The 20,180-nt window shown below is 37.8% G+C and overlaps 1 protein-coding gene across 6 annotated transcripts in view; it reads left to right on the top strand.

The window, feature by feature from the left end:
- The window catches only part of DOP1A (DOP1 leucine zipper like protein A), a 70,287-nt gene that overhangs the window by 46,561 nt on the left and 3,546 nt on the right, over positions 1-20,180 (top strand). For all 6 annotated transcript variants that reach the window (XM_030034207.2, XM_041121866.1, XM_041121859.1 and 3 more), the window contains 18 exons: positions 488-2,495; positions 2,601-2,712; positions 4,276-4,458; positions 6,790-6,915; positions 7,242-7,376; positions 7,905-7,960; positions 8,472-8,576; positions 9,272-9,338; positions 9,652-9,796; positions 10,047-10,126; positions 10,683-10,792; positions 10,954-11,103; positions 12,410-12,471; positions 13,172-13,324; positions 14,521-14,657; positions 16,013-16,068; positions 16,992-17,156; positions 18,782-18,911. In XM_030034207.2, the coding sequence (XP_029890067.1) occupies positions 488-2,495; positions 2,601-2,712; positions 4,276-4,458; positions 6,790-6,915; positions 7,242-7,376; positions 7,905-7,960; positions 8,472-8,576; positions 9,272-9,338; positions 9,652-9,796; positions 10,047-10,126; positions 10,683-10,792; positions 10,954-11,103; positions 12,410-12,471; positions 13,172-13,324; positions 14,521-14,657; positions 16,013-16,068; positions 16,992-17,156; positions 18,782-18,911 (3,980 nt within the window). The remainder of the gene's footprint in view (positions 1-487; positions 2,496-2,600; positions 2,713-4,275; positions 4,459-6,789; positions 6,916-7,241; positions 7,377-7,904; positions 7,961-8,471; positions 8,577-9,271; positions 9,339-9,651; positions 9,797-10,046; positions 10,127-10,682; positions 10,793-10,953; positions 11,104-12,409; positions 12,472-13,171; positions 13,325-14,520; positions 14,658-16,012; positions 16,069-16,991; positions 17,157-18,781; positions 18,912-20,180) is intronic.

Genomic DNA, 20,180 nt, shown 5'->3' with positions numbered 1-20,180 from the left:
AAATTAAGAGGATATGCAAGTATTTTAATGCAGAGCATTCTCTTATGTCTTACTGAACTTCAGTAGAACTTAAGAATATGACTTGAAGCTTAATCAAGAAATGAAATGCTTTTATGAATTGGGAGCACTGATGTGGGGCTGGCTGAAAACATACTGATAAGGTTTGAAGGTGTTTGCATGTATTGTGTAATTTTAGTAACATACTAATAATTCCTTTTTATTAAAATACAAGCAGATAAGACTGCATAAGGTTTCATGGGAGAATTATGGTTTTTTGCTAAGTTCTACTGCTAAAGTAATCTTGCTTTGGTTATGTGACTGTGTGTCGTTTGCATATTAACGTTTTTTTTTTTTTCTGCTGTGAAGTGGAAAGGTACTATTTACCATGCCTTTATAACTTGAAGTCTCAGTAATAGTTTAAATTCTAAATTCTTATTCTGTAGAACAAAATATTATGTGTATAAAGTTTTTTGTGTTTTTCTTTAAGCATTTTCCCATGTGCCTGTAAGCCAAGGACAACTTATTATACCTAAAGAAAGCAATGAAAAACAACTTGCTATGGATGAAATGGAGAACTTCAGCCTGACTGTCAACCCTCTGAGTGACAGGCTTTCCTTATTAAGTACCAGCAGTGAGACCATACCAATGGTTGTGTCTGATTTTGACCTTCCCGACCATCAAGTTGAAATACTGCAGAGTTCTGACTCTGGCTGTTCTCAGTCGTCTACTGGAGACAACATCAGTTACGAAGTGGAGACAGAAAGCCTGAGTGCTCAAGATAGCTCTCAGACTCTGCGAGAAGATTCACCTGATGAAATTGTGCAACAAGTGGTTACAGATCTTATATGCAAAGTTGTAAGCGGTCTCGGAGAAGAAGCTGAACCAGTTAAACATAATTTACACTCTGAGGATACTTCATGTAAATTCAGTCCTTTGGATAGTTCTGTAGCGATGACAAAAAATGAAGATCAAAATATTCAAAGTAGCCAGAGTAGTTTGCTTAGTAATGACAGCTCCCAATTGCTATCAGCCTCAACTGAGACTGGACTTGAGAGCTTAAGAGATGAAATTTCAAGAAATAACTCTTCACCTTGTATTGCAGAAAGCCAGCAATCCCTCTCTGATCTCACTCTTGCTTCCACTGAATCCAAGTCCAGAAAGCGAAGCCACAGCAGTATTCAGTTCAGCTTTAAAGGAAAGCTACCAGAAAAAATGTCAGAAAAAGAAACAATTGTTAAAGAGGCTGGTAAGCAACCAGGTGCAAAACCTAAGGTCAAAATAGCCAAAAAGAAAGATGAAGAGAAGAAGAAAGCACAAACAGAAAAGCTTAAACAAACAAACGTCTTCTTTAGTGATGGCCTTGATTTAGAAAACTGGTACAGTTGTGGAGAAGGAGAAATTTCAGAAATAGAAAGTGATGTAGGGTCCCCAGGAATGCGAAAATCTCCCAACTTTAATATCCATCCATTGTATCAACATGTGCTGCTTTATCTCCAGCTGTATGACTCTTCAAGGACATTGTATGCTTTTTCTGCAATTAAAGCAATTCTGAAAACAAATCCTTCAGCTTTTGTAAGTGCTATCTCCACTACCAGTGTCAACAATGCATACACTCCTCAGCTTTCATTGCTCCAGAATCTTCTAGCCAGGCATCGAATATCTGTTATGGGCAAGGATTTCTATAGCCACATCCCAGTTGATTCTAACCATAACTTTCGGAGCTCTATGTACATAGAAATTCTTATCTCCTTGTGTTTATACTATATGCGGAGCCACTATCCAACTCATGTTAAAGTAACCTCACAAGATCTAATAGGAAACCGTAATATGCAAATGATGAGTATAGAAATTCTGACACTTCTCTTTGCTGAGTTGGCAAAAGTGATAGAAAGTTCTGCAAAGGGCTTTCCTAGTTTTATTTCAGACATGTTGTCCAAATGCAAGGTTCAGAAAGTGATCCTGCATTGTCTGCTATCTTCTATCTTCAGTGCACAGAAATGGCACAGTGAAAAGATGGCTGGAAAAAACATAGTGGCTGTAGAAGAAGGTTTCTCTGAAGACAGCCTTATAAATTTTTCTGAAGATGAATTTGACAATGGTAGTACTCTGCAGTCACAGCTTTTAAAAGTACTTCAACGGCTGATTGTGCTAGAACACAGAGTAATGACTGTGCCTGAGGAAAATGAAACGGGCTTTGACTTTGTTATAACAGATTTGGAGCACATCGGTCCCCAGCAGCCGATGACTTCTCTTCAGTATTTACATTCCCAGCCAATAACCTGCCAAGGCATGTTTCTCTGCGCAGTGATACGAGCTTTACACCAGCACTGTGCCTGTAAAATGCATCCCCAGTGGATTGGCCTTATCACTTCTACGTTGCCTTACATGGGAAAAGTTCTTCAAAGGGTGGTTGTTTCAGTGACTCTTCAGCTCTGCAGGAACTTGGATAATTTAATTCAGCAGTATAAATATGAAACAGGATTATCTGATAATAGGTATGTGTATCTAGAGGTGTATAATCTTTTTAAGCAGATTTGATTGTGTTGAATTAATTTACAACCAGATTAACCCATTTAAAAAAAATGAATCTCTTATTTTAGGCCTCTCTGGATGGCGTCAGTCACTCCCCCAGATATGGTTCTTACTTTATTAGAAGGGATCACAACAATAATTCATTACTGCCTCCTGGATCCATCTACGCAGTATCATCAGGTAAACTTATCTGGGTGTCTGAGGGGTTCTTATGCAGTACATGTCAAATTAAGGACTGTGATTATATTAGCAGATATGAAGATCTGAGTGGGAAAAATACCTAATATATTGTCTTAGCTATAAGTATGGTTTTTATTGATAATACACACTTCTCAAACAGAAAACCAATTTTCTACTAATTATACTTTTAAGATAATCGCCTTAGATTTTGTTTTGTTTTGTTTTTTGGATTTTAGGGTTTGGGTTTTTGTTACCCTGAAATAACTAAAGTAGGAATTCCTTAACTTTCATACCTCTAAAATGCCACTTTTTAGAGCTGGCTTTGTTTTGTAGAACTTCCCAGACTGATGCCTATTCTGTTACTTTCTGGCTGGACTGTGTTCATCTTGCAATATGTCAAAACATTCTCTCTCTGCTCCATTTGTATATTTACAATTTGTCTTTTTAGTCAAGCAGTATTTTTAGATGTGATATTCTGAGCGTTGTCTCAGTTAAGAATTTGGCCCAGATTCTACAAGAAAATTTTTGTCCTGCTCTCTCTGTGATCTTGGTTTTGCTTTTTTTTTTTTTCTGTTCTTACACCCCTCCTTTGCCTTCCATTCATTTAAAAGAAACTGAAAAGTGTTTATTGTCTGTGCAAGTAAATAATTTTGCCTAGAGTATTAATTACACTTAAAATTCTGAAATAATTGTTTTGCAAATGTATAGGCAGATGATACAAAATTGATTGCTGTAGACATGAGGCCTCACATGTTCAGAATACATTTGATATTGTACAACTGAGTCAAAAGCTTCTTTAACTATTATTTTTAATAAACTCAAAACCTGTACATACTATAAGAATTATTGAAAAACTATTTTGAAAAAGAGTTAAGGTTGTGAAAGCTTCCATGTCTGTTAAGTCTCAATTTACACTATTTTACTTATGCTATTGTTGTGGTTTAATCCTAGCCAGCAACTAAGCACCACGCAGCTGCTCGCTCACTCCCCAGCCACCCAGTGGGATGGGGGAGAGAATCGGGGAAAAAAAAACCAAAACAACTCGTGGGTTAAGATAAAGACAGTTTAATAGGACAGAAAGAAAGAAAATGATAAAGATAATAGTAATAATAAAATGACAATAATAATAATAAAATAATCGGAATATACAGAACAAGTGACACACAATGCCATTGCTTACCACTTGCTGGCTGATGCCCAGTTAGTTCCTGAGCAGCGATCCACCCCTCCCAGCCAACTCCCCCCAGTTTATATACTGGGCGTGATATCACATGATATGGAATATCCCTTTGGCTAGTTTGGGTCAGCTGTCCTGGCTGTGTCCCCTCCCAACTTCTTGTGCCCCTCCAGCCTTCTTGCTGGATGGGCAGGAGAAGCTGAAAAATCCTTGACTGGGTGTAAACACTGATATTTTCAGTTGTTGCTATCAACATTCTTCTCTCCAAAACACAACACTATACCAGCTGCTAGAAAGAAAATTAACTCTATCCCAGCTGAAACCAGGACAGCTATTTATGTAGGTATTTAATGCTCTTCCTCCTCTCTCCCCTTCAAATCCACTAGCTTTTGGTTAATGTAGATCAGAAGCACTTGGTTGAAGCACGCAATGGGATCCTATCTATCTTGCATATGATCATGTCTTCTGTGACTTTGCTATGGAGCATCCTTCACCTTGCAGATTCTTCGGAGAAAACTACTGCTGCTGCTGCTGCATCCATTACCACTATTAATCTTGGATCAACAAAGGTCAGAATATCAGGGATAATATTGTTTAAGTTGTTCATTAGTACCTTTGTCAAACTAAATCCAATTCCATTCCCTTAAATGTAAATTGAGTTTTAATACCTTTGTCCTCATCTATTCACCCACCCCACAAACAAGGCTTTTATAAATGGGTATTGAATATGCTTTTAAACTTGAGTGTATCAATTCAGACAACATCTCACCTCTTTGCTTTCTACAAAGAAAATGAAATCCATCCTGAAAAAATTTAAGTCACCCTTTTACACCTCAGAAGATTTAAAATATTAATGTAAAATCTTAACAAGAGAGAACTCTCCTCTAGTACTTGGACACTTCTGAACTAGTTCCTTTATTAATCCATACAGTGGTGTCACTTCACTGTGCATGGGGAAATGACACAGCAGATAGTGAGCTGGAAATGACACAGCAGATAGTGAGCTGGAAATGACACAGCAGATAGTGAGCTGGAAATGACACAGCAGATAGTGAGCTAGTAATCATAAAGGAGAGAACCTGAGAAGGGGTCAAATAGGACTATACTGAGAATGCTGCCTAGCCCTCTTACTGGAAGCAGTTCAAACTTCTTATAATTCACATTATTAAATAGGAAATTGTCATTTAAATTTTAAATGTTTAAAAACAAGATTTCCTCAGTTAACGTGAATACTATCAGGTACTGTTTGTGACGATGCTGTGTTACTTCCTTTTCAACCTTTGTCATTCAGACTGAAGGAATAAAAATTAACTTACGTAAGACTCCATGTCTTTGCATAGACGGCATCCATGGTCATATTTGTGCTGCCCATAGGATTTCCTACTCACTGAAACAAAGGGGGTCTGTACTTGTTGATGGCCTATAATGTTATGCTGCTTCTGTGAAAAAAGGATAAGCTTTGGTACTCTGGTTAAACATTAACTCTTCTGTACATTCCAGCTTTTCTTTAGTTTGCCCAAACTCGTAGCATTCAAAAGAGCATTCAACTTGTCCTGTATATGAAAAAGTCCAGTTTGAGTTCAGCTTGTTCAGTGTAGTATCAGGATAGGTTATTTTACTTTTTTCACCTCATTGGTTAATGCTTTTGTGGCTGCCTTGGAGGTGGTGTATGGGGTTAAAAAGACACAAAACTGTGGAACTGTACAGAATTGTGTGTCTAAAGTATAAATGAGCTTTTTAAGCTTCAGTACAGCTAGGTTGCTTTGGCAACCACACTCTTGGCAAGTGCATAAAGTCTTTAGTCAAGCTCTGGGATCGTATATAGCAGTTTCCTGCAAGCTTAGACAATTCTCCGACCAAGGTAAAAATAGCTTTCAGAAAACAGACAGAAAGTGCATTTTTGTCTGAAATCTTCCTGTCATAGAAAACAGGTCAAGAAGACAGCTCAGGAAATACATTTCCTGACCCAAGTGTGCCTCTAACTTCTGACATGCTTAAAAACCATGTTATTAAGAGCTTCAGCAGTGAATATTTCAGTCTCCTGGAGTAGCGTGTTCTTTCTTTTGGGATTTCCCCACCACCCCTACTTATTAATCTTTATCTCACTTGCTACAAAGCAAGTCCATCACTATTTGTGGCAGACACAAGCATCATCTTCCTTTCCCCTTCCTAATTACCTTGTACACATTTGATAACTGTTATATCCCCACTTACATGTTTTTCTCCTGACTATATACAAACCCATTTCTGCCCCTTCTTGTAGGTCATATTCCACAGCACTAATCTTTCTTTTTAGAGTTTGAGTTCTGTCAGCTTGTGGTATGTTTCTCGAAGTAGGGTGTCCAAAACTGGACTGGTATGTGGTATCTTCTTTCAGTGGAATTATTTAATGTCTTTCATGAGGTGTTGCTATTTAGGAATGCTCTTTTCCCCTTCCTTGCAAAGTCGTCACGGTGAGTTTGTGATCCACTATAATCCACAGACTTTTTTCCTGTAGCACCACTATCTAAATAGTTTCTCATCCTGAATCACTGAAGTTGTTTATCCCTATCTTTGCATGCAAAGATCAAGCCTTTACTGCAACTTATCTTTTTTCAGGATGCTTTTTGAGTTTTTTCAGATCATTTTTAGTTGTGTACCTTTCTATCAATTGCTTCCCACTTCATGACCATTTGCAAATTTAACAAGTGTATTTTATCTTCCCTTGTCTTAGTCATGAAGAAGATGATTGAAGAGTGCCAGATGTAGAATAGAGCTTTATGAACCCTCTGAGTGCATCGTTCCATTTTTATAAAAGTTAATGATAGTTACAATCCAAGTATGCCTTTATAGCTAGCTGTTTTGAACATAATACTGAGGTGCTTATCTAAAGGTGTATGTGTTCTGCTTCCACATTTCAGAATTTGAGGCAGCAGATTCTCGAACTTTTGGGTCCAATTTCAATGAATCATGGTGTTCACTTCATGGCTGCCATTGCCTTTGTATGGAATGAAAGGAGGCAAAATAAAAATACTTCTAGGACAAAGGTATGTTTATACTACCATGGTCACTTCAAATAATGGTAATAACTTTAAGTGATTTAGAAGCAGTAAGGAGAAAATTCAGCTATTCCAGTGAAAACATACATAGTGTGACATGTGAAAAATATTTATATTATATTTCTAATGAGCAACTGTACTGTCAGTGAGCTACCAATTTATTTTAGAATGGGATAATCTTCCTGAATTCTTCAGGAAAAGAATCAGTGATTCCAAGTCTCTAGGTGAACTGTTACTAACGTTTCAATCCCACGAGGCCAGCTGCCTTAATTTTGGCACAGATGATAATCTGTGACAACATTTGATTCTTTTAGGTTATTCCTACAGCAGGTGAAGAACAACTTCTACTGGTTGAGCTAGTTCGCTCTATCAGTGTTATGAGAACTGAGACCGTTATACAAACAGTGAAAGAAGTTTTGAAGCAGCCTCCAGCCATAGCAAAGGACAAGGTATGAACACTGTAGAGATGCTATTGACTTATTTAATGTCCTTTTACTGAAGCTTAGAACAATGATGATATGGATACTTCATTCACAAACTTGAGCAGTATAGTGCGAAAATTTTCACAATATGTAATAGATAGATGAACTTTTTTAGGGAAATCATACCTCCTAAAGTCATTACCATTTCTGAACAACTCCAGAATCCTGTTTACTGCTTCTGCACAAGACTGTGTTTTGTGGGGATAGGCTGCTTACATTAGGAAAACAGGTGCATACCCTAGCATCAGGTTGGTTGTTTGTTTTTTTTTAGGTGGGAAAGGGAAGTGAGGAAAAAGAGGGAATTAAAAAAAACAAAAAAAGAGAAGAATAACTTTATAGAGAGATGCCTAAATGGACTTTTGTAATATCCTGTTAATGAATTAAACTGTATATTCAGACACTGCAGTAACATTTTAGCATTGTCAGTTTTGCCATGGCAAGTGAGGAAAAAACAGTCATTTTCTTAGATGACACAAGTTTTGTATCTTTTTTTAGAAACATCTTTCACTGGAAGTCTGCATGTTGCAGTTTTTCTATGCTTATACTCAAAGGTAAGACAAGAAGTTAAATTTTATTTCTGTCATCCAGAAGCAGATGGAAAATTTGAATATTTTACATCTTTTTATAATGCCTAGGATAAGAAATAGCCTGTGTAATATAAATCATGAAAAAAGAATGGTCTTGAGCTATAGGTGTTATAAAAAAGAAAGGGATTTATTTTGTGAGTTCCCTAGTTCTGCATCACCTTTCTTCCCCTACCTAATAATCCTGCAGGAAATTTGCCCCCTGCACACGGAAAGCTGATTTTAATTCTGCTGTAACTCATTGGTACCATTCCAACCGGGAACTGAAAAGCATGTGTTTCGAGTGCACTGGTGGTTCTGCCTTCCTCCTTTTCTTAATGACTTGATGTAGTCACCTAATATTAAATGAAAAACTAAAGAATCTGTATCAATGTTGATTCACAATATCTGCTAGGAGAATTGTGAGGTAGAAAGGAAATGGGGAGTACCTGAAGGGAGATTATACCATTTTCATTGCCATCGCTGCTCTCTCTCTTAGGATTCCAGTGACCAGCTTAGTAGATAGCTGGGCAGCACTACTACTTCTGTTAAAAGATTCCATCCAGGTTGGTCTTCCAGCTCCGGGACAATTCCTCATACTTGGGTAAGTGATCTTGATACATGTGATTTCCAAATAAGTTCAAATGTGTGGCATCATACTGAAGTGTTAGTGTTTTCAAATCTCTGTCACTTATTTGAGTGGTAGAGCTATTGCCCGAGTTCTGTGGGGTTTAACAAATTAGTTTCTTCTCTGAGGAATGGTTACATATATTAAATTTTATATTATGATATGATACAAGCCACGATCTTACCTTGCTGATTATTTGAGCGATTCAGGCTCTTTAAACAGTAGGTTTAGGTTTCTGATTTTTCTTAGAAAATAACTACAATGACTATTTCTTAGGTATATGTAGATTTGCAGGCCGCTAGAAAGGATTCATTCCCAGCATGAAAGCTGGTTGTGGAGTGTTAGAAATAAAATATTGAATGTGATTTTCTCTATAAAACTTCAAGGACCATTTTCTTGAATTTCTGGAATTTATCTTCCCTAGTAAACTGCCTCTAAAGATACTTTTATGTATAGTCTAGTTAAACATATTCTTGATAATTTTGATCATACAATAATAGTTTAACTTAAATGTGAAAGGATGTTTTCTAGAATATTGATAAGTAGCAGTGACTGAAGGTTTAGTAAATAAGTATTGTGCACGTAAATTTCTTCAGACTTGTCCTAGCTCTTAAAATTACTGAAAAATGTATTGTGAGAAGAAAATCCGTATATACTTCTATTTTTTTCAGTGTTCTTAATGAGTTCATCATGAAAAACCCAAGCCTGGAGAATAAGAAAGATCAAAGAGATCTCCAGGTAAGAAATGTGTTGTATGTATGTCTCTTTTGAAAATGTTGAACCATAAATGCTTGAATGTACTAGAATTGTCTGATATATCAGTTCTGTAGTCTGAAATAACTCTTTAGTATCTTCTACTTAGTACTGTTTATAATCTGTTGAAAAAAATCTCATTTTCTGTGGAGTTATTAATCACTGATAATATAGAACAGAAGCAATTTGAAAACACTTCTGTACTTAGTTATATAGATTTTCCTCCAAAACACATCAGGACAACAAATACAGCCCTTCTGCACAAAGTTCTTAAAATGCTTGGGTTTTTTTCTACCAGGATGTAACACACAAGATAGTGGATGCCATTGGGGCAATTGCTGGTTCTTCCTTGGAACAGACTACTTGGCTAAGACGAAACTTAGAGGTTAAGCCTTCCCCCAAGATTATGGTTGATGGAAACAACTTAGAATCAGATGTTGAAGGTAGCTTCATTTTCATCTTTATTTTAAACAAAACATTAATTATCAGGCCAAAATGAACAAAGAGGACAGCTTTACTATATTTGAATGCATTAAAAATGCTTCAGTATTGTTCAGGTATACGTATCTTACCCAGTGTATATTGCAAAGTCTGTACATCTTCAAAATATGTGCTATTAAAGTATACTTGTAAGGTAAATAATGGTGTAAGAAAACTAACTTTGGATGTTTTTTTATTATTATCTTTATTTAGATATGTTGTCTCCAGCAATGGAAACTTCAAACATAACTCCATCTGTTTATAGTGTCCATGCTTTGACCTTACTTTCTGAGGTAAATATCTCCTCAGATATAATAAATGCTGTCTTATAATAAACTTTTATATTGTGAAAAGCTTTGGACTAGAAGCTCGGGGAAGGAGATTTGGTGGGAAACACTGATGTGAATGGATTCTGGGTCCTGTCATGTAATATATAAAACTTTGTTCCTAACCCAGTCGTGAAGATTCAGTGAGATGGACGAGGTATAAAGCATGGCTTTTCAGATGTGTAGTATAGCAAACTTTTTTGGTGGCAAACTTTGTGTGTTATTAGTGGTATGTGTTAGTTACTGCTGATAATCACAGTCAATCTTTGAATTTTTTTGTTGTTTGTTTCTAGCTTATTCTGTAGAATGCTTTGCCCAGGAGTTTATGCTTCTGTGGTTTTACCTGAGTTTTTTTAAAAATGATGGGATCTTTATACTCTGGATTTTTTATAGTACCTGAAATTAGATCACTTTTGTCATAAACTTAAATGTTCAGTGAAGGACATGATACAAAAAGATGCTGAATAGTAGATAAAAATCAATTTGAGAGTGCATGTTAACATACCTTCCTCTCCTTTTATAGGTTTTGGCTCATCTCTTGGATATGGTTTTCTACAGTGATGAAAAAGAGAGGGTTATTCCTTTGCTTGTAAATATTATGCACTATGTTGTTCCCTACCTCCGTAATCACAGGTATCTTTACAATTTATTGAATTGATGTACATCTCTACAGCCAGTTGAAATTTGGTGGGTGACACTTAAGTTGAAACAGGCATGATAAGGATTAGATGTCTATCAAACTTTCTATAAAGCAGCAATTCAAAATTGTTTCATGTTGACTTTTTTTTGTTTAGTGCTCACAATGCATCCAGCTATCGAGCCTGTGTCCAGTTATTAAGCAGTCTTAGTGGGTATCAGTATACAAGGAGGGCATGGAAAAAGGAAGCATTTGACCTCTTTATGGATTCCAGTTTCTTCCAGATGGATGCTTCCTGTGTTAACCAGTAAGACTTTCTTTTTCCTGCTTATAGCGATGGCTGTTACAAATTTTATGTATACCATTACACAAGAGGATGTATAATGTGGACCAAAATTTCCCAACAGATCTCTGTTGAGAGAAATAAAGGGGATGTTCTGTGTTTTAGATTATCACATGAAATGTGAAACTCGCTTACCTAAGGTATATTTCTATGCACAAGTCTATTTTTTTCAATTGTGAGATTTTTTTTTTTAAAGTTCATTTTTTCTATGAGAAAAAAGTGGTTAACATTTTATAGAATCATAGAATGATTTGGGTTGGAAGGGACCTTAAAGATCTTCCAGTTCCAACCTGCCTGCTGTGGGCAGGGACACCTTCCACTAGACCAGGATGCTCAAAGCCCCATCCAACCTGGCCTTGAACACTGCCAGGGATGGGGCAGCCACAACCTCTCTGGGCAACCTGTTCCAGTGTCTTACCACCTTCATACTAAAGAATTTCTTCCTTAATAATCAAAATCTACCCTTTTTCAGTTTAAAACCATTGCCCCTCGTCCTATCACTACACTCCCTGATAAAGAGTCCCTCCCCATCTTTCCTGCAGGCCCCCTTTAGGTACTGGAAGGCTGTGATAAGGTCTCCCCAGAGCCTTCTCTTCTCCAGGCTGAACAACCCCAACTCTCTCAGTCTGTCTTCATAGGAGAGGTGCTCCAGCCCCCTGACCATCTTTGTGGCCCTCCTCTGGATTTGCTCCAACAGGTCCACGTCCTTGTCATGTTGGGGGCCCCAGAGCAGAACACAGTACTCCAGGTGGGGTCTCACGAGTGGAGTAGAGGGCGAGAACCACCTCCCTCGACCCGCTGGTCACGTTTCTTTTGGTGCAGCCAAGGATAGGATTGGCTCTGTGGGCTGTGAGCACACATCGCTGGGTTGTGTTGATCTTCTGGTTAACCAACACCCCCAAGTCCTTCTCAGTGCTGCTCTCAATCCACTCACTGCCCAGCCTGTATTGGTGCTTGGGATTGCCCCGACCCATGTGCAGGACCTGGCACTTGGCCTTGTTGAACTTCATGAAATTCCCACGGGCTCACCTCTCAAGCCTGTCAAGGTCCCTCTGGGTGGCATCCCTTATTTTCTTTGAGAAGGGCGTTCGAAAAATACAGTTACAGTTTCAGATCAAATCGCACCAAGTAAATGGTACTTATGTACAAAAGAGCTTGGATTGGAAGCCTTAGCCTGAATTAAAAGAGAAAAAAAAGCTCCGTAAATATTTCTGTAAATTCCTGCTTTTTTTCTTGCTTTTCTGATTTGTGTACAATCTTCCTCTTTTAGTTGGAGAGCTATTATGGATAATTTGATGACACATGACAAAACCACATTCAGAGATTTGATGAGTAAGTATTTATTGATGTAGTAGTGACTTTTCTCCGAGGGAAACATTAAAAAAAGGGAAAACAAATATCTTGAAGAAGACATTTGTTCAACATTTATTTCAATCTGCTTGATTTATTCAATGTTTTTCATGTTTTCTTCAACTATTTGTTTCTGGAGATCCATAAATAAGATAACTTGAAGTGAGAGAATTTGAGACCAACCTGGCCCACAGTGAATTTTGCCTGTATGGCAAAGTTGACTGAGCAGAGAGGGTGGGGCTGGTTTTTGTTGGTTTTTTTGGTTTGTTGGTTGGGTTTTTTTGCAGGGGAGGGGGTGTTTGTTTTTGGTTTGTTGGGGGTTTTTTTGGTTTTTTTTTTTTAAAAGACCTGACACTAACTCTGCTTAAGGAAAAATTGATTCTGCAGTTTCCAAACTTCTGACTGTATATAAACCTACAAATTTTGCTTAAAAAAAAAAAAAAAAAAAAAAAAAGCGGCTAAGCTCCCAAACCCAGGCACCATTGTGTACGCTTACAAATTTTCTTTCAACATGTATTTTAAATCACTGTGGTTAAAAATACAAATTGCAGAACATGCATCATCTTAACATCTGTTTTTTGAACTACATTAATGCAACGAAAGTAAGAGTTATTTGTGCCTTAAAGTGAAACAGAAGGGAAATTTTGAAGTTTATCTCTGCACTATGCATTTTCTCTTTCAGCACGAGTGGCTGTGGCTCAGAGCAGTTCTCTCAATCTGTTTGCTAATCGAGACGTAGAGCTGGAACAGCGTGCTATGCTCCTGAAGAGACTGGCTTTCGCAATTTTTAGTAGTGAGATAGACCAATACCAGAAATACCTTCCAGACATACAAGGTCAGTAAAAACATATCATCTAGTGGACTTCTGGACTCTGATGTTAACCGAGGAATGTTTGTATGACAGGGTAACAGTGGGTAAACTTGTCCCATGGAATATCGGTGTGCAGTACCTTCTCCGTAGCTGGATGCAAAGCTTCTGCAGATATTGTTTAAAACGTTTTCAGTCTTAAACGATTACAAACTACACAGACTTTGTGATTTACCAGTTGACTTTTATCCAGATTATTTCACTGATCTGTCATTTTATACTTTGATCAATGTCCTTGGGTACCTGCAGCGTGCCTTTTGACATGAACATCTGAGCTATAAACACCTATCAATTAGGGATAAATGAAAAGGCTGACCTTGAAGTTTTGAATTCTTGACTGCTCTAGCTGTTTTTTCTGCTGCTCTGTTTATCTGTCCTATTTATCACTGAAGAATATCTCTTCTAGTGACCTTTTACATTACATGATTGGGAATGGGAGCTGCTTAGTTTTATTCTAAGATTATGCAAATAGTTACAGCAGCAGCTTCTAGATATATTGTTTTTTAGTGCTACCAAGGTGGACACTTTGGTCTCTTCCTCTATATGGAAAGTCAATTACATCATCTTTCTTGTTTCATTTGTTCCAGGATTTATTCTTTGAAGTTGTTTGTTTTTTGGTTTTGTTTTTTTTTTCTCCTCAGTCAAGTCAGTAGCTGGGTTTACTATGTTCAAGATATCGGGTGGTTTTACTGGTCTGGACTGTGAAGTGCATGTGTTGGTTTGACTGAAAAATTTCTTTATGTATCTGCGTCTGTATATGTTGAATGCTTAGAGGTAGTTATGGTTAAATAAGAGTGTATCGTCCCTGTGTAATAACCCATGTACCATGATGATGCAGTCTTTTAGTAATAATGATAATATATCCTAGCTGTGATGGGTGAAACTCTGCACAAGATGAACAAAACTCCCAGATGCACTATTGCATTTATGTGTAGAACTTCAATCAAAATATGCAACTGCATTGTTTTGAGGTTTCTTGCTTTTGTTTGTTGCTTGGTAAAAGTGGTTATTTTTTATGTTGACAGAATAAAACTGTAGCAAAGTATTGAAACAGTAATGTGGCAGATACTTTAAAAGTAAAAATTGAAAGTAAATGAGGGAAGGAGAAAATGCTAGTTGGAATTATTCTGAACTGAGGAAACCTTCTTGGCTTTTTGTTTCAGAAAGGCTGGTAGAAAGTCTCCGTTTGCCACAGGTGCCCACCCTTCATTCCCAAGTGTTCCTGTTTTTCAGAGTATTGCTTTTAAGAATGTCTCCGCAACACCTTACCTCGCTTTGGCCAACCATGATCACTGAACTGGTGAGTTGCAGTTAGCATTCAGGATTTGGAAGACTGGTGCAAATTTGAGACACAACCTTATTCCTCCTCAATATTTTTAAGAAAATATCTTCTAGATATTGTACATGTAAATGTACAATGGACACAAATTAAAAGCTGACTTATTTTCATAGTCCTGATGTCCATTTTTTGCAACCAAATGGAATATCTGTTGTCTTATGCTATTTAAGCTGTTCAGATGTCTCCTGAATTAAGTTTGCATTTTCCTTCATTGTTCCCTACTGACTCCTACTTCAATTTCTGCTTACGTATGTGTACCCTCTCCACCATTCCCACTCCTGCTCTGCTCAGTGTTCCCTGTTTCTACTTTTCTGGTCATTCAGCCTTCTTCCTCCAGCAATGAGGATGAGAAGCCACATAAAGAAGGAGTCAGAATCCACGTTGTATTGGCAGTTGATGGTCATTCAGATCACATTGTGGCTGAAATTTTGTAACTATATTTATTCAAGGCTCAACTCAGCTTTCTTCTTTCTCTTGTTTTACTCTGCATAACAAGACAGGATAAACATCTGTCTTCAGAGCTGGTACCTGTGGAGTCTCTGGTGTTGGCTGTTTGACGTGCTCTTTTGGGTTTCAGCTTTGGCAATGGGAATGGAGGAGAGTGGTTGGTGCATTCTGTGGTCCGTTTAGCCTGTTAGCCAAGGAGTTCCCAAGGGACTGGCTAACACAGATTGCAAATCAGAACACTGCCATGACTTTTTTTTTTTTTTTTTTTTTTTGGATCTGTAGGCACCTAACCTAGCACTTAGTTAACCACAGATCTAAGCAATAGAAGGAGAAAAGCTATATAAAGTATTTTAAAGATCAAGTGCATTGTTTTAGCAATAGATGCATTTAATTTTGAGCTTGTCAATAGCATAAATATTAGGAAACCCATTCTATTTAATGTAACCCTCTGATTCCTGTGCTGTCCCCTGGCCTTTACACAAGCTACCACAGTCCTGGAACTACTTCCAGTGGACAGGACTCTGTTACTTCTGGGAATTCACACCTGAGCTTGACTGCTCCATTACATGATTCTTTATTCTCGTTTCCTTTAGGTCTTGCTCTCTAAGGAGTGGATTAGCCTCTGAGAGCTTTCCTGGCCATAAAAGAGACTGTTATGGCCCTTGTGCTACTCAGCCTATATATAAGGGATGAAAGAGCTTTAGGGTGCCAGTGTCCATTCATGGTTCAGGGGGTTATTTCATCATTCAGGAATGGAAATAAAGCCCTAAAGAGTTCCTCTAAGGCTTATTACTCAGGCCTCCCTACAGCATTTTCCTGAGTCACAGTCCGTTAAAAAATGGTATTAAAATGTAGCATTTGATCTTCAGGTACAAGTGTTTTTACTGATGGAACAGGAGCTCACTGCTGATGAAGACATTTCCAGGTAAACTTACGAACTTCCAGCTTGTTTAACTTGATAACAGTCTCCTGGCATACTGATGGGCAGTTGAGTCATTCTTTAGAATAATTTGTCTTAGAAAGAATTTTCAAGCTCAGATGAGAAGGATAAGTAAAGGGTAGTTCAGTCTGACTGCAGTAACAGGGACATACTCTTTAGGACAAAACAAAAAAAATCCCACTGTCTGATTGCTCATAAACCACTAAGGTAAATTATGCTACACAAGTATATTAGTTCTGTCTTCCTGGCTAAAATTATACTGCTTCTGCAATTAAAATATGCATGGCATGACTTTATAGCTTTTCTGTATTGTAGACTTACTTTGAATACTACTGATGCACTTTTTTTTTGGTCTAAATAAAAATGTGGTTTCTTTCTAGTGTTAGAAAAACATAAAGATGAGGTAGATATTTTTTCTTGTTTTGTTGTCCATTTCTATCCTGTCTACCTTCCACACAGTATGATCCGATTTCAGTCAATGCCAGCAGTAAAGGCAGATTTCTCAAAAAAATAGGAGTTATTTGCCCAAGTATTGTTCTTCACTTTTTTTTTTCCTAGATTCTCTTTGTTCTTTTGAAGAATTTTTCCCTAAAATAAAGTAATGTTGATATGACTGGGAATTTTAAACTTTCTTTTAATTTGGACGTCTGATGGGAATGAGATGCAGTTTAACATGTTTATTATATATTAACATTTTATCATGTATACACACACACACATACACATATATATAAACATACAAAACTCCACCCATAGCACAGATTTGCAATGTTCTGGTTTGATTTATGGATTCAGGATTAAGTTGGTAAATAAAGAGTTGTGTGTTTGTAAAGGCAAGTCAGAAGGATGATGTTCCCATAGTGGCAGAAGGCTGTTATAACTCACCTGCCTGGTATAATTTATTTTAGAACTTCTGGCCCATCTGTTGCTGGTCTGGAGACGACGTACACAGGTGGCAATGGTTTCTCCACATCCTACAATAGCCAGAGATGGTTGAACCTGTACTTGTCCGCTTGCAAATTTTTGGACTTGGCCCTAGCTTTACCGTCTGAAAACCTGCCTCAGTTTCAGATGTGAGTAGAAGACACTGTCACTTAAGTTTTTGGAAGTTTGTCCATGCTAGTGTATAAAAATCTTTGTCTTCCTATATTTCCTTTCCTTTTCTGGCCTTCACCCAGGGCAGCCCACAGTTCATACCCTCCCAGTGTCAGAGTGGCCCCCAGAGCAAATGATTCTACACACCAAATGAGTTCAAGCTGGTTTGATTTAGCCTGTGGCAAGAGATTCTCTATACTTGTGAGCTAATCAGTAATAGTGATTTTTTAAAGTATCTATTATTTAAAGTATTTAGTTGCAGTAATGTCTAAGAACTCAAAATAAACCCACATGTCTCAGTGACTAATGCATGAGATCAGATGACTATATGTCGTCTCAGCATGACTCACTTATTACTCCTGCATGGTCGGTCTGGAAGATGTTGCAACAAACCTGCTTGCGAAGGGGACCCCATAGGTTTTTCTTGGTCGGTAGTGTTCATGTGTGCCAACTGCTTCCTCAGTGCCTCTGCAATCCTGTTTTGTTGGAAAAAAATGAATGCAAAACAACTGGCATTTGCTGAAGACCCTAGAAATGAGAGGCCACCAAGGACAAAACAAAGTATCTCATCTCTTCCTTTACACTGTGCAGTGGTGACCGTGTGAGAGCTGCTGCTCTGGCACAGCTCTGTAGACGTTTGGTCACCTTTAATTATCTTGTTACTTAAAAGATGATTGTGTGGGATAGAGGGTGGAAGGACTTGTACACACTGTGTCAGTTTGTGCCCTGTGGTATTTCTAAATCTAAAGCTAATCTTGAAGGGTTCTTCTTTTTTTTTTTATTTATTTATTTTTTTTTTCTTTTTCTGGGGACTTGGCTCATAATTCTTGTTCAGTTCTCCAAGCTGTCCTAATCTCTGTTATTAGCTAACCTGGTTTTATTTAGGTCATTACTGTGCATTTCTGGAAAGACAAGAGTCATGCTGAATCACAGTGTCTTTTGTGGTGTTCTCATGGAGGCTTGAATTGAAGTTTTAAGGACAGAAACTTTGATTTCCTTTATAGTTTATAATGCAAGTAGCCAGTCCTTGCACTGCAGCAAGGTGGAGGGGAGGGGATGGTCCACTTGGTCTCGTTGGCCTATGAGTAGGTAAAATAAATGAGTTTCTGTTATCAACATGGTATAATGATGAGAACATTTTGTGTGTTATAGTATGCATTGCAAATGTGCAGCAAAATGTTTTAAGTAACTTATTTTATAATTCAGAATTGCTTTCAGTTCTCTTGCACACAATGAAGATGTGAATACTACTGTTTTTAGCTTCTCTGCCTTATCCTGCTCTTGGAATCCTTAAATAAGCTTCTCTGCCTTATCTTGCTCTTGGAATCCTTAACTACTTTAAGAAACTCTAAAGGAAAAAAGACAATGCTACATTCTCGGCCATGTTACTTCCTGCTTTGCAGAATGTGCCTTTCCTATTCTTTCTTATCAAAGTCTGATGTGTTTTATGTGGGTTGGTTTTGGTTTTGTTTTGTTCTTTTTTTTCCCCCCACTCTTTCTTTGATACTTAACTAGATTTCCTCATCCACTCACATTTTTAGATCTAGCAGAAAAGCCTGTATGTTCAGTAAGGATAATGTCTGCTTGTGTTATCTCATGACAGGTATCGTTGGGCTTTTATTCCAGAAGCATCAGATGATTCGGGCTTGGAAGTACGAAGACAGGGTACGCATCAGAGGGAATTCAAACCGTATGTGGTGCGTCTAGCAAAACTGCTGCGAAAAAAAGCAAAGGTATGTTGCTTTCTTCCAGTTTTGCTTCTCCTTGAAAACTGTCATGTACAGTAACATACAGCACTGTTTTGTTTTGGATTTTTTTTTTTTTAAACGATGAAGAATGGAAAGGAGTTTATCTGGTGTGGGAGATTCCCACTGGAGTAATCTCAAGTCAGCATCAGGCAAAAACCACATGTAGGTATATAAAACAAAAAAACAAAACAAACAAACAAACCAACCCCAAACCAACAGCAAAAAAACCCCAAACCTACTATGGTCAGTGACTTTGGGGTTTCCAATTAACAGTATTGTTTGTATTATTTGAGTAAAAAGTAAAACATGCTTCAGTGTCTTAATACATTTTAACATAAAATCACTTTCAGATAGCCAGTCATATATGTAGATACTAGTATAACTAGCTACCTTTTGAAGTAGAAAAGCATTTTTGTTAATAATAATCACATTTAAATATTTAGAAAACTCTTGCATTCCTAAAAATGACAGAACCAAGTGTTTTGAGACTCTGTAGAGCCAGGGAGGGCTGGGTTTCTTCCCTGAAGCAGTTACCATGAATGGAAGAGGGCAGAGAGCAGTAAAAACAGTTCTAGGGAAATCTTGGCTGTGCAGTTTGTAGGGTGGGAGCGGAATTAGGGTTGTCATTATGTTGGTGCATGAGTTATATTAAAACCCTAGTTTGGGTGGGGTGGAGGCCTGATCCGCTAATGAAGCTGGTGGAAGCTGGCCAAGCCCTGTCCCAGGGAGTTTCTTTCTGCTGTCACAAAGTAAGAAAATTGCTGTCAGACACTTGCTGCTCCTGCTGTGAGGACAGAGCCCCCCTGGGCAGACACCATACAGGGAAAGGTTGCTGAGTGGGCCAGGGAAACAGGGAAGAAGCTCGAAGCCATATGGGAGAAAGCTTTGAAGTTTCATTCTTGGGTTTCCCTCTAAATAGATAGCATTGTCAGGGCTGAAACACTGTCAGCTTGCTGTAGCTACTGCATTTACAATCTCTAATGAATGTTTTCACTGAGTAAAGAAACTACTACTGACATGCAATTGGCTACATAAAATTTAGGGGTAACTTTGTTGCAGGCAGATCTGAACTATTCAAGCAAGGCTCACAACTACAGGGAGTAAAACGAGTATCTGAAGCACATCTGCATTCTTTATTTTATTGGTTTTTGAACTGAAGATGAGACTAAATTTCTCTTCTCGCATGTATACAGGAATAATCAGTTTTGATTGCCAATCAGGCATAGCCTCTAACCCTGATCTTCAATGTAGGGT

This window comes from Aquila chrysaetos, chromosome 2, assembly GCF_900496995.4.
Source record: "Aquila chrysaetos chrysaetos chromosome 2, bAquChr1.4, whole genome shotgun sequence".
Classification (NCBI taxonomy): Eukaryota; Metazoa; Chordata; class Aves; order Accipitriformes; family Accipitridae; genus Aquila; species Aquila chrysaetos.
The sequence above is the reverse complement of the archived record's forward strand: the minus strand, read 5'-3'. Positions and strand labels throughout refer to the sequence as shown.